This window comes from the organism of the source record quoted next, unplaced genomic scaffold, assembly GCF_019419815.1.
Source record: "Pyrus x bretschneideri cultivar Hongxiangsu unplaced genomic scaffold, Pyrus_bretschneideri_v1 Contig132, whole genome shotgun sequence".
Classification (NCBI taxonomy): domain Eukaryota; kingdom Viridiplantae; phylum Streptophyta; class Magnoliopsida; order Rosales; family Rosaceae; genus Pyrus; species Pyrus x bretschneideri.
Window position 1 is genome coordinate 82,422 of NW_025999427.1, and position 14,494 is coordinate 96,915.

The following is a 14,494-nucleotide window of genomic DNA, read 5'->3' on the forward strand; positions in this document are numbered from 1 at the left end:
TTGTGTTTCACAGCCCAAATTAATTATAAACTGCAGATCGTGGAACCCCTAGAGAGAGAGAATCCTATTTTTCTCTTATAAAGATATGATGCTGCCCTGATTATGTAGATAATATATATATATATATATATATATATATATAATTTAGTTATTAAAGATTAACATAATATATAAGATAATTTACATGGATATATATCAAAATAACCCTTTTGCCCTTCGTTTTATTTTCTGAGTAACTTTTTTTGTTAATTAAGTATTATTGTTGGGTGTCAACTAGGGAAGGAGTGAGTTCTTGTGTAAGTCATAAACTCTCTAGACAAAGTCATTTTACTTTAATATTTAATAGAACTTTCCATGCTGGTTACTGATTTGGGCATATGGATCCCAGGTTTGCAATATTCGTTGACAATGAAAACTTTTACACTTTTAAGTAGATTGCTCTTGATTTTATTTTTATGCAACTGCCAGCATCTTAAAAAACTTAAATTTAAGTATCATTTTCTTTCTTTTTCCAAATTTAACCAACAATATATCATTATAAAATCTACATCGACTAGTCTAAAAAAAAAAAAAAATTATTTCGGCACACATTTTTTCTTTTTTCGCAAATCCTTAGTTATGTGGTTTGTTGATTTATTATACTTGAATTGATTAAAATGTCAAAAATAAGCATAAGTATGTGTAAGAAGAAAAAAAAAAAGTATAAGTAATTAATTTCCTAATGTAAATACCCTCACAAACTTGCAAACAATCTTCATGGAAAGTTGGAAGACTAGTACTTTTTTTTCATTGAATTTGTGAATTTTGGGCCATGTGAAGCTAAACCCTACCTTGACTGAAATACGACAGGAAAGTAACTTCAAGGATACAAGATATTTGATTTCTATTTTAATTGTACAAACTTGAAATTATCTGTCACCCACCATTTTCAATAATATATTAATTAACGAAGTATAGAGCTATACTGTTTTCCTTTTTTGACTAGAGATCAACATCTATAAATACCAGCAACCTTTTCTTTTGAGTTGATTCATTCATTCACTTTGCACAAGAAACTAACGAAGAAGCTAACAACTTTTGAGAGAAGAGAAACACAGAGGCAGCCAATCACCTTCAACTTCATCTTTCATCAAGAAATCAAGCATTGTGTTCCATTGTAACAATGGTGAAGACAGATCAGAGGATTATTCAGCTGCCTTCAGAGATGACATCGTCGAAAACGACATCGAAGTCTCCATCTTCTTCTTCTTCTTCTTCTTCTACCTCAGCATGCAAGAAGAAGAAGTTTAAGGGAGTGAGGATGAGGAGCTGGGGCTCTTGGGTTTCAGAGATTAGAGCCCCAAACCAAAAAACAAGAATATGGTTAGGTTCATATTCGACAGCTGAGGCTGCGGCAAGAGCCTACGATGCTGCCCTACTGTGCCTCAAGGGCTCCTCAGCCAACCTCAACTTCCCCACCACTGCCTCCTCACATTTTATCCCCCAGGAAATGACCGTCATGTCCCCCAAGTCCATCCAAAGAGTGGCTGCAGCCGCTGCCAATAATAATGCCGCTACCACCACCGCAAACATTGCCTGTCCACCATCACCCCCTCCTCAATCTTCGTCTCTTCATCTTTGGTCTCGTCTCCGTCTCTGGTCTCGTCGCCATCAACGTCGTCCTCGCCGTCCATTAACCTCATCGATGATGACATGTCATTGCTAATGGGGTCATTTGGGGGGTCCTACACTCCCACTTACTATGATCAAGCAAATGATCAATTACCAATGTCTAGCATGGATTCATGGAACAATTTTGACCAAATGTTCGATGGCGCATTGTTGGATCCACAGCCACCTATGATATATGACTTTTATGAGGAAAGTGACATTCGTTTGTGGAGCTTCTGCTGATCGACGACGATGAAAATTATTATTTTCTTTTTAGTCACAATTATTCATGATCTTCGAAGCCATTGTTTAAAGATTTTACTGACAGTGACACAAATTATTTACATTCTATATGAGTGAATGAGATAGGTGAATTAGAAATTCCAAATGGAGAGATGTGAGACATCTTTTTGGACTCTATCTCACATGGGTTTCTAATATATTATATTTGTATTTATGTATTTATGTATTTGTTAATGAAAATTAAGTGTGTAATACTATTGTTATTATTATTAATGAAACCTTGTCAATGGTCTTACATACATTTTAATTGAATAAGGAGTGGAAATTTTGAATTTTAATTTCTTCCAATTTCAGCTATGTCACATGTTATGCATCTTGTCTCATGTGGGAGACTCACTTATTGTGTTATGGAGATGTCAGATATGCCTATCTCAGTTGGAACAAATTAAAGAACAAGAGCAGGAGAGGGTTGTGGAGACTTGAAACCATCTGAATTTGTTTTCAGCTCAAGGAACAATTTTGTACTCTTTTTAAAAATAAAATTAAATAAAAAAATAAAAAACTACTATTAACACTTCAAGAATTTTATTATACACTTCTTACAAATGTAATTTTTTTTACTAATTATAAAAAGTTTGGAGTACAAAATGAGATTTTAGAGTGCCAGTAATAATTCCTAAAAAAAAAAAAAATTCTACCTAAGGGAAATCACTGTGATTAGAGAAACAAAGACTTGTATTAGACCCAATTCCCATGACTTTAATTGCATCTAGTCATATGATAAACAGTGACGAGCGTGCATTTGGGTTACTTAATTTGGAACTTATGCAAATAAACACATCAAATATACTACTAGATTCTTATTAATGAGTATTCAAAAGATCAAAAACTTATTAAGTGTCAGATAGTCTAGATCTACTAATATTATCAAACTACCATGTTAATCATGTGAACTTTTCTTCGAAACTATAGTTGAATTAACAGTACGACAATACAAACTTTGTAAGTATGTGATTATTCTGAGTGTGGAATAGTCTAGCTAAAAGATAACACACATTTACAACAAAAACGATCATAATCAAATTTAAATACATATCATATTTAACTGAACTGTTTTGTCATCGTATTATGACAAAAACAATCCCACGAACAAGTCATTTTTTTCATCCTAAAAGAATGACATGCCTTCGAAAGTATGTGTCTAATCAACTTCTTTAGAGATTGAATCGACAAATTTGATACTCTGTGATCAACTTTTGAATCTGGTCAAGTGTTTTGAAGCAGTAGTGGTTTGAGCCAAGATTGCACATGATCTGCCCTCAAAGGGCAGTGGTTGAGAGCGTGGGATCCCATACGCATTTGCTCCCTTCACACTGTATTTGGCCTCTTCGCAATTTTCTCTCTGGGCCATACAAATTTGGAAATATGTGAATTCCTCATAAGTTAAGAGGAGTGACTCATCACTTCATGAGGACCCCTTCTGCCTTTGGATATTAGAATATGGGCATTTTTGGGCCCTCAGAATTAAGCGAGTACATTGGATTTCTGCAATTTATAAAACTACTTTGAGCCACATGATAGCCCTTAATGACAAAGTTTCTAAAACTACATTCCACGAGACAACATGTGATTTCTCATTACAAAGCTTCAAATACTAATCCCAAATTTCCATGGTCCTATATATTATTGTTGTCCTAATTTTGTTGATATTAAAAGGTTCATTGTTTGGCATAATGAAGCAAATTTTATGTTGTATTTTCTGCAGGATTCTACTCTTTGGAAGTATATATGCTATATTGGTTCATCATGTAAAAATTAAAAGATGTACTTTGAATAAATAATTCAGGGTTGGAATTACATTATAATCCAAAGAAAGTTGTTTTCTTTCTTTTATACCAAATAAAAATAAAATTGGTTCTATCATTGAGTATAAAATGGCATATGATTCTATGAACATTGCATTAGAGATTGTTGTGTTTGTTTATATTTGGCTCAACTTGTTTTAAATCCCATTTTTCTTTGTTTGAGATGTTTTTGGTCGTTTGTTAATCGGCTCTGAAAATTTTCAGCATAATCAAAGCTGAACAGCACGATTCAATGACAAACTAGGTCTTACCGAAAGTTTTCTCGATTAAGAGAACAAAATATCCTTTGTTTTTCTTAATTAAAATGCTTATGCAATTTGTTTTTCGTAATTAAAATGATTATGCCATTTTTTTTCTTAATTAAAAGGATTATGATGCTCAATGTGTGGCCTCATGGGTCAGATCCAACATGGGCATAACTTCAATGTTTTAGCCTTTTAGGCTAGGCCTCGTTAGGACAAAATCAAGGTTGGTAATTGATTTTTGACCAAAAAAAAATGGTTTGTAATTGATTAATTCCAGGGGGTTTGTCTGTCTTTCTATTTTATTTTATGTGTCTATTATTTAGATTTTGAGAATCAATATCAGGGGTTTTGTTTATGTCTTGATTTGAATAGTGTTTAAACTTAAGTTTGGTGCATTTAGTACTACGGTCTAGTAGTATTTCTGTTTACTTGTAAGTGAAAAGTCTTAGGTTCTATTCTCACTAAAGATGAATTTGAATCATATTGTTACTAGCCCCATTGTGAGCCTACTCCCCCCCACCCCCTCAATGTAAGCTTAGGCTACGCTTACCATTTGAATTGTGTTACACTGTTAGAATGGACAACAGAAAATTAATCATTAGAGATATGCGTTAAAATATTGAGAGGTATTATTAGCATTCTAACAAATGTATATTAATGCTGCGTACATATGCCTATTCGTGAACTAAAGTTGAGTAAGTAGAGCTTTCGAGCTTAATTAACTTAATGGCATATTCATGAATTTTTCTTCGCGGGAGCGTATAATATAGCCGACTACCTACTTTAGTTGCCTTGAGACATTTCATATATCGAACACTTTTATCATGCCTTAAGAAAAATATCGAATATAAACTGCGTTCTACGCTAAATAGTGGTGAAGTCTCAAATCAGTTGAAACTTATTTGAAGAGGACGGGCAAATAAATGATGCACCGCTTATTTTGCTGCTAGAAATAGTGGCAGTCTTTGTAGGGACTTTAGAGGATGTTGTCCGATTAGAAGACGATGCTTTGAGGGTCCGAGAATTGAGAAGACACCCACGACTCCATTTCTTGTCCTAAATTTGTGGAAATCATTGCTTAAAATTTGAGGATAGGCAATCCCTTGAGTTTGTTGATGTGACAGCGTTGGTGAAGAAGGTCTCGTCATCAGATCTAAAGCTGAAACTAATTACTGCATCTTTGGCGGCGAGGCTTTCTTTCTGAAACTAATTTCTTGAATTTGTACAAGTAGATAAGCAAATGGTGCGAAAGTGTTTTCTTTTTTTTTTTTTTTTTTTTTGGGTTGTATAAGCATCGATTCCAATTGCCCTAAAGCATTCGTCTCCCGCTAAAAGTAAAATGGCCCCAATCACAAAGAGATCAATGTACAGGTTAGTAGAAACTTGGAAGGACTAAAAGGAAAGAATTCATAAACCATAACTGTTCCATGACATGAGTTTCCTGTGGACATATATAAGAGCAATTAGAGATCAACCACATACATTATGAAATCAAAATTTATGATACATTTTGTGCTTTCATTGATTAACTGCTTTTTTTTCCTTAAAAAAAATGACTAATTGGTGACTTCGCCACGACAGTCTACCATTTCGAGAAATGAAAAGTAGAGGTGGGCAAACGGGTCGTGGACCTGCTGGTCGGTGCAGGTCCAAGCGGATCGGGGCGGGCTCAAATATTTCAAAGAAAAAATGGGACGGAACGGGCAGGCAAGTCCAAAAATTAGGAGAAACGGGCCCCCGACCCCAACCTTTTCTATCATTTTCTCAGTCAAACAAATAGACCGACTCATCTCAGAGTCTCTCGTGAGCTCATCTGTCCCATCCATTCCCTACAGCCATCTCCAATTCACCGTCACTCTACTCCGTCTTCATCTCCCTCTCTCTAGTGGCTTGCGACCGCCACCAGCATCGTCTAGGGCCAGCGCCTGCGAATCGAAATCGATCAGGAGGCGTCGCGTTCGAGATGCTCGCGCCTTGGATCATAAATAAACATAAATGTAGAGAAAAACAAAGAGTATGCAGCATTTCCCCATCCATCACATTCACTCCCAATCACCAATGGGCTCATCCTACACACCTTATGGGCTTTGTTTTCCATGTGGATTACATCATTTTTCTTTTGTCTAAAATCTGATCCAACCGATAAAACCCATTTGATTAAAAAATCTCGACAACCCGACTCCGAGTCGAAGAACACCAAATTACTTTATCGGGTTCCGAGAGAGGGAAGAAAGCCTTCCAATTTAAGTTTACTATCCGGTTCTGCGTACTCATCGCCGTCTTCTGTCTGCCCACACTCTTTCCCCCACTCTTTCAGTATTGCCTCTGCCTCTGCAAAACCTGTACTGAAGCACTCATGGGTCTCTCCGAAGAACAGCTGCTTGCCCGTTTAAAGGTCTCTCTCTCTCTCTCTCTCTCTCTACTTTACAATGGTAGAAGGGCACCAAAGGAATTTCAAACTAAGAATCAATTAGAACACGACAATGGACAGCGAAGGGGAATGAACCTGCATTGTTGAGTATGGCCGTGGTTTCAGAATTTTACTGATGCGCATCTCTTTAAAAGAAGATAAATGAATATGGGAATAAGTTATGTAGTCTTTTTGCGTCGATTAATCACATGTTCTGAAGCAAGAATATGATTTGTTTTCATCAGGCCAAATATGTTGGAAATCTTTCTTGCTTTATGCATCATTTGAAATGTTGGAGTTTGTCTGAATACTTATGAGCTTTATCTACAACTTGAAAGCTGAGCAGCTCTATCTGTGAGGCTTCGCTTGAGAATGGCTCCTGAAGTAGTTTAATTATCTTTTGAAATGATTTAAATCAGTTACTCCTAACCATGTGGTTTATATTGTATAGCCTATGCTTTTTACATATGATCAATGACCAACTGAATAAAGTCGTAATTCTTACCATTTTGGTTTTCTGGAAAATTAAATCGTGACCATTCTTATCATTTAGGTTGTGGAAATAATTATCTTTTCACCCGAAGTCATGTTATTTAGCCTGCACATGTTGATACTGTAATCATTTTTCTTTCATATATAATCTTGAGTGAATTCTCTTATGCTTTTTCTGCCTTCTTTTTTTTTCTTTTCTTTTCGTGAAGCTATGTCTCTCTGTTGTCGGATCACAAATTTAAAAGTCAGGAGCGGTGCTTCTTCCACCCTTTATCGTATGACATGTCAATCTGTAAGTGATAAGGGTTGAATGAGAGGAAATGATATATGTTTCTCATCTGTTTTGAAAATTCTGTGTGTGTACTTATAATTCTCCTGAAGTTTTATGTTGCTTTATAATTTACTTGTGGATTCTTCATTTTTATAAACCTCGTACACTACTGTTATATGAGTAGTCTTACCCAGAATGTCTGTTTTTGTGGCTATAGCGTGAGCATAATGTTACAAGTTAACTGCTCGCAATTACCTTGAGGAATTTTGTTGTCATTTGGGATAGATTTGGAATAGTCTAGGCTAAGAACCACTACTTTCAATTGTAAGGTTTCTGCTGGTCTTATCGTATTATTTTACTTGGTTGAATTCATATGAGCATTGGAGCAACAATTCATTTTTTGGTGGCTTACACAATAATGTCATAAGAAGCATGGGTATGGCAATAATTCTAGATCTATAGAACTTTGGTAACAAGATATCTGCAGAAGCAGTGTTACTTAATAAGTTTAATGATGTGTAGTCAACGAAGATTTTACAAGTGTGCATCTGTATTGTGTCCGTGCACACTTGTGTTTCTGTGCATTAGTGTGTTTAATGAGGCATTAATTGTTGAGAGCTTCCGGAGTAATATGACTGGACATCTTGTTACTAAATAATTGGATGTCTTAAAGAGTTATGTGTGTGCCTGATATGAGCCTTTGGATTCTCTGTAATGGATTTTATTTTGTTTGTTTTATCTTAACTATTCTGCAACTGAACAAATTCATACTTGATTTATGGTTTTTATTCCGGAAAAGAATTTCCATTGCTATCAATATATGTTCAACAAAATTTTAGTTTCTTACTCAAAAAAGTTGTGTATGTTATCATTCTCAATAAGTTTACCCCTGATCCGTGACGAAATTTCTGTTTCCAGCACTTAGTACCCATGATCTTGACGGGTTTCTAAAATCAATTGGGAGAGACCCCTCATATGTTGACTTGGAAGTAATGAGACTTATGTTTGTCTCCATAGTTTAAAGAACACTGAATCATTTTATCAAAAATTATTTGTCTCATGCAGGCTAACCCATCGGTTGGGAAGGATCAACCGCCTGATCTTGCCTGCTTTGTTCCGTCAGGTTCCACAGTGTTGCCAGACCCTCCACAACCAGCAACTTCCTCAAAAGGTCATGTAGAAATTCAAGTTTCTGTGGATAACAAATCAACAGCAAGTACAGGTACTGTCATGTGAAACTGCACTCTGCAGAAATATAGAAATACAATGAGAGTTGATTCCACGATAAATTCTCCTAGTATAGTTCTATGATAATTAAAGTTGCCATGCTGTTATGGTACTTTCTACATTTAAGTAGCTCGTTTCCGATCATTTTTTCAGAGAGATATTAGCATTTTTTTTGTTTGGGGATTGTGGAGATGTTAAAATTGGGCTTCCTGTTTTTCATTCATGTTAACCAGTAAAATATTCTTTCATGATGCAGTGAACTCTTCTAAGCCATCCACTAGTGCAAAAAGAACTAAGGACAAACAGGTCAATGGTGTAAATGTGACGAAGACCGTAACACATGTTCAAAGTTTGGTTGAAGATTTACTTGATAAAACATCTTCTCTATTACTTTCAGAGGTTTGAACAATACTATGCTTTTCTCCAATTTCAACTTTAGCAGTAGTTTATTAGGCACATGGAATCAAGTCGTACAGATCACCGAGGAGACAATTGCGAAACATGAAGGACAATTGGGAACTAAGGTATCAGATAGTATCAGAAGCCGACTGCGAGAAGATTTTGAGAGAACCCTTGTAAGCATTTTGCATTATCAGTTGAATGTTTTATCAGGAAGGATTTATTATCTAGTTAATAAAAAGCTGTTAAGTGTGTATGCTCTTTACTGTCATTACTCATTAGTGTACATCCAGTTCTCGGAAGATTTTGAAACAATTGCTCATATCCGTAATCACGAGATCATTCTTATTGCAGACGATCCTTAAATCCACCGCATATACTGAAGGGTTTTCTGCTGGCAAGCGCCATTATCCACACCGTACATACTGACGATTGTTTGAGTTCTTTCTCCCATTCTCCGTCGCAAGAGAGTGCAGAGTCAAACTGCTCTAGGTTTGAATCATTTTTATGCTCTGCTATATTTCGAATGCTCTTTTCTACATTTGATAGAATAGGTATGTGACCATTTAAAACTTTATGACATGCTTCCTTTCTAAAACTAATGTTTTTGCGAGTGTGTTTCGTGTTTACGATTTATGATGCTGATAACAAAATCTGGCTAGTGCATTTGACTTAATACTCAGCTCATCAGTACGTTGTCTTCCGATGACAGAACAGCTTATTTGTAGGGTTATAACATGAACCTATGCAGAAGTGTTTATATCGGTTATGTACACATACATAATTAAGACATTCACGACAGTATCAGACAAATAATGTCGAGCAATAGATAGTATTTTGGTTGAAGGTGTACGGTTTCTGCTGCAGCGTTGAGTTCCGTTTGGTTGAAGATGTGTCATTACGGTTAAAACACGGACCAGTTTGATTTTAAGCAATTTCGATCAAGCCAGATTTATGCTGAACTTGGAGATAGAGATGAGTCTATGATCGTAGGGACGCAGAGGATTACAACCCAAATTTATTGAAACATGAAATAACAGCCAATGTTAATAACAGCCACTTTTGAGGACTACAAAAAAGGCGAGAACTCCACCATGGATCAGCCGCATCAAAATACAATTTCTCTTTAGGACTTTTTGTTTCCCTAAAATTGGAACCGTAGCAGTGCTCTATCCATTTATTCACTCGACCAATTTCATTTTTTTTTAATTTTATTGCACAACAAGAATTCAAACAATTTAAATAAGGTTTTGGACCTATTTAGTAAGAATGGAATTGTTGGGGGACTTTTAGGTTGAAGCGGACTTGGGCTTTGAGAACATCCTTTTGTCTCCCTTAATACGGATTCGTAACAAGTCCCGGAATATCTCGAAAGAGTTAGCTTGCCTTGAGAAATACGTTGGTAACATCAACGGCTCAATGATAGCATGAATGATCAAGATAATGACTTGCTCAAGTGAAGCGTGAAGCGGAAGCTAGAAGATTGTCAGTTTACATGAGAGAGAAGGGATTTGCATAGTTGCATGGCATTCTTTGCTGGATAATCTGAGCTTTCCTAGGGTGATAGTAAGGTTTCTAATGATTGAGATATTTGATGCAAAGCTATGGAAATTATTAAGGTTGCATGGATGGTGATGCTTCGGCTTTGGAGTAGGCTTCTGGGCTAAGTGGAACTTTTTGGGCTTCTTCCTAGGTGGTTCTCTTTCACTACATTTTCTCTATCTCCTCCTCCCTGTTTTTCTGAATCCCCTTTTGATGGCTTCTCTCCCTCCTTATGTAAGTGAAAGCTTCTTCTCTAGGTTTCAAGAGAATATCCCTTTGTGGCTTGGTCTTCCCCTCCTTTCTCCCTAGCTATCCTATTATTCCCATTTTGGTGTAAACTAGCTGCACTGTTGAGACCTGCCATATTGTTACTTCCTAAGGCGCAGCTTTCCCAGGGTGGCCTTTAGCAAGCGCTAAATCTGGTAGCGCACTTCATGGCTTTTGCGCTTTGGTTGTATGTGCAAGCTAGGAAGGGAAAGTCAGCATTAAATGTCTGACTTGCTGGGCTTAACATGCATTTAATGTAAGAATCTACTTTAATCCTAACCAAGGGGGGCTGGCTTGCTAGGGAAAGGGATAAACTAGGCTAGTTCTCTCTCAATGATGCATGCGTGAATACAAAGGGTATGGGCTTGGATCTTTGGGCTCCCAAGCAGCTCAAAGTCTTCCATGACCCCAATTCCACGTAGGCCCGATAACCTTTCGTAACTATCCACACCCAATCCACTTGGCAAGCCCCAAATATGTGACTTGGGCGTAGCCATGATTTGTGGCGAAGGAAGCATGGCATGATGAATAGGCATGAGCATAGCGCGACATGGCATGTTTGTAAATATATTCCGCGTTGATCGCATGCCTTGGCGTGTGCTTGGGCTTGAATGTAGGCTTTGCATGACAATTGGACCTTAAGATTTAGTTGGGTTGGTGTGTGACATTTTTGAAGCCCCAACAAGAATATTCTCATAATTATCCATTGACATGACATGTTGCTTTTTTCATTTATTTCATTTTAGAATCAGTTGTTTTTAAAACATGATGGTAAGGATAAATCTTTTGTTCCGTACTAATGTGTAAAAGATGTTCGCCGCACTTAAAAGTCGAGTATTTTTTAATTACAACATTTCAGTCCCACTAAAAAAACACAAATAAATGAAAACAAGATGAAAAACAAATCAACTGTTGTTTCGGGAAATTTAAATTCAAAACTTTGACATAGTACGAGATGAAATGTCACTAAATTAACATAAAAGAAATTGAAGTTGCAGTAGTTTAATTAATTTTTGTGACTGGAAGAGGTACAATGCTTTAAGCAAAAAATGAATACAAATGAATCACAACCATTCCCATTGTTATCACAATTATGTATAACATTCATAACTTGACATTTTTTTCATAATCAAATAATAGAAACAATAATTTAACGTTAACATTAACCAACTCTAGAAGTAGAAGTAGAAGTAGAAGTAGCATTATCACCTTGTGGCTCGTTTCAACGATACCTTCATCGAAATGGCCACAAAGATCCCAACCTACCCCACCTCACTGCGCCGTCTTGTCCGCCTCTCTCTTCCACTATTCGAGCCCCCCGACTCGACCAATCCGCCACCATATACTGGAATCTCAACCCGACAAACCGGGCAAGAGTTGTGGAGCCTCAGCCACGGAACAATACAATCGCTGTGGTATATGTGATTGCATGACAACTCCCTCGCCTCTCCACCAATCTTAAACTCCTCCATGCAAATTGGGCAACAAGACTCATTGCTCAAATGGACCTCGCAGATTTTCACAGTTGGTATTGCGTTGATTGCCATTTCAGGTACTGGAGGCGGGCCGGGCCTGTCGTTTTGGGTTAGTTCTTCGATCAGTCCGTGAAGGTCCGGCCCGAAAAAGTAGTTTCCTGGATCGACTACACGTGGAACAGGTAGTACTGGATTTTCTTGTGGTCTATAAGTGGGCCCCACCGGATTAGAAGGGTCTTCCACGGGTCGGACTATAATCAAATTCCTGGGACGGCTTTGAGTACGAGTGTCGGATTCTGCCTCCCAGTTTTCTCTACCATCAAAGCTAGGGTTGCGCCTCCTCCGTCTCCTATTTGTCCACAAATCTTGAACTTCAGGTTCTATTTCAAAGCAACGTGTCAAATGTCGAAAAAAATATTGCTAATTAATATGAACTCAGTGGCGGAGTCAGGATTTCTTGTGGGGAAGGGCCTCACATAAGTATAGAAGAAAAAAAAAACAAATTGTGGTTTTAAAATTACAATGCAAAACATCATAATATATATCCAAATAATTAAGTAGTCAAAATTAACATATGCATAGATAATTTTATTTATTTATAGTATTCAAAATTATTCTTGGCAAATTTCATTGAAACAGTTGCATCATGTCATCTATACTATTGAATGAATTATTAATCTCAATAGAGAGAATTACTAAAATTTTTGCAAACCCTAAAATTCAAGTAAGAGGTGAGATAGAATAGAAACAAATGTTTTATAGTGAATAATAGAGTTTCGAAAAGAAAAAAAAAAAGAATAATAGAGTATTACAAACCTTTTTGTTCTTTATTGAATAAATTTGGGAGTTGGAATGACTAAATATATAAAATTCAAGAAGAATAGGGAATAACTCTACCAGTGCATAAGTGAAGGACGATTTTTTTTTTTAATTAAAAGTGAATTATGGGTTTTAATTTAATGTTATTGATTTGTGAAAGGGTGATGTTGTCCCCACACCTTTTTTTACCTTCCATACACCCCTCTCAATTTTTGGTCATCGGATCAAATGTATTGAAGAAGATTAAAGGCCATAAGTTAACAAGAAGTGTGTGGAAGGTAAAAAAAGGTATATGGATAGCACCACCCCTTGTGATAAATGACCATTTAAAATATATACTTAGTTTTGGGAAGGGATCTGTTGGATGAAAAATAAATAATTGGATATGTTTTAGTTGTTGAGAAGGGTTGCAAAGCAATAGAAAAAGGTGTAATACTATCTTCTTTTTATTTTTTAGTCAGGGCAGGCCTAGGACTAATTTAGATCTTAACTGCCTCCGCTAGTGTATGGACTGTTTGTATTTTAAATATAAGAGTCATTCGTCGTAATATTATAACTTCTAATCATAATTTGACACATACCAGAATATTTCTTTTAAACTATAAAACAAAAGGTTTATGCACATACGTCGAAATCTAATTTGTCTCCAAAAAAAGAATAAACCTCCTTGAGCCAAACATTTTCGTAATTAAATGGCTTTAAACCGTTAAAAAAACTTATTGATGGACCTATATTTTCATAGTTGGTGTGCATTACTATTGAATTTGTTCATGTTGGATATATTTGGTCGATAATCATAACATCGACGCACATATATTTGATCAAATATGAATAATGTACGAACAACTGTAAATTACTATCAAAATTCAAGACCACGTACCTATACTTGTACCTCTGCCCTCATGGCCAAGGTGGCGTCGCCAATACCATGGACGTCCTCTGGAATCGGCCTCCGGGTCATATAATTCATGGTTGAAAGGCCTCATGAACGGGCCGAACATGAGGGAAAGTGCTTCGAGCAGACGAGCTTCCGGGGATGGATCGAAACTGGTGTAGTCTACGAGAAGTCTAGGTCTAATCGACATGTCAAACTCCGACAGAAACTGCCCGAAACAACGAGGGCAGACTGTCTCTGATGGGTTGTTGGAGACAGTCCTCACCGTCCGATTGCAATGGTAGCACCAGTAGAGTCCGTATAGTGGTGTGGTGCCGTTGTCATTATTAATGTCCCTCGAACGAGGTGGACTCAGAGACATGTTTAGTTTTGGGAGCTTTGAAAAATATTGACGATTCTGATGGAAATTTAGGGTTTTATTTGGGAAGAATATGAAGGAGAAATGATGGAAATGAAACAAAGAATGGCTTTTGGGGTACACAAAGCAATCCTCTTTCCTTCTATTTCTGCATTCTGAACTGTATCTAAAGTTTGCTTTGTGGGTTTGTAGGGTTTATAGGGGGCTTCACACCATTTCGTTTTCACAAAGAAAGGGATGAGTATCATGCATGCATGCAACGATGCATATGTCGACGTTTCGTAGTCAGAGAGTATACTCTTGATGGAGAAACATTGCATCCACCTATGGCTGCGA

The 14,494-nt window shown here is 36.7% G+C and overlaps 3 protein-coding genes across 6 annotated transcripts; 2 read left to right on the forward strand and 1 right to left on the reverse strand.

Annotated features, from left to right (window-relative positions):
* Positions 1 to 1,020: 1,020 nt before the first annotated feature.
* Positions 1,021 to 2,200, forward strand: LOC103932979 (ethylene-responsive transcription factor ERF014-like). Its single transcript, XM_048579418.1, is given in 2 exon segments — positions 1,021 to 1,606; positions 1,609 to 2,200. Coding segments are annotated over 2 exon segments (729 nt in total). The 5' UTR covers positions 1,021 to 1,162; the 3' UTR covers positions 1,894 to 2,200.
* Positions 2,201 to 5,872: 3,672 nt separating this feature from the next.
* On the forward strand, positions 5,873 to 9,995 carry LOC103932960. 4 transcript variants are annotated; one of them, XM_048579420.1, is made up of 6 exons: positions 6,006 to 6,398; positions 7,115 to 7,197; positions 8,242 to 8,398; positions 8,660 to 8,802; positions 8,880 to 8,978; positions 9,157 to 9,995. In XM_048579420.1, the coding sequence occupies exons 2-6, from the start codon at positions 7,117 to 7,119 to the stop codon at positions 9,229 to 9,231; spliced, it is 555 nt and encodes a 184-aa protein (XP_048435377.1). In that variant the 5' UTR covers positions 6,006 to 6,398; positions 7,115 to 7,116; the 3' UTR covers positions 9,232 to 9,995. The 4 variants fall into 4 exon arrangements, 3 of the variants coding, with proteins under 3 accessions (XP_048435378.1, XP_048435377.1, XP_048435376.1); XR_007256402.1 differs by lacking the exon at positions 8,660 to 8,802 and having other exon boundaries at positions 5,873 to 6,398; positions 8,846 to 8,978; XM_048579421.1 differs by lacking the exon at positions 7,115 to 7,197 and having other exon boundaries at positions 6,001 to 6,398.
* A 1,599-nt stretch (positions 9,996 to 11,594) lies between these two features.
* Positions 11,595 to 14,242, reverse strand: LOC103932978 (E3 ubiquitin-protein ligase RING1-like). Its single transcript, XM_048579422.1, has 2 exons — positions 13,786 to 14,242; positions 11,595 to 12,466 (listed from the first exon to the last, which is right to left on the reverse strand). Exons 1-2 carry the CDS (start codon positions 14,159 to 14,161, stop codon positions 11,874 to 11,876), a joined length of 969 nt encoding a protein of 322 aa, XP_048435379.1. The 5' UTR covers positions 14,162 to 14,242; the 3' UTR covers positions 11,595 to 11,873.
* Positions 14,243 to 14,494: the final 252 nt, after the last annotated feature.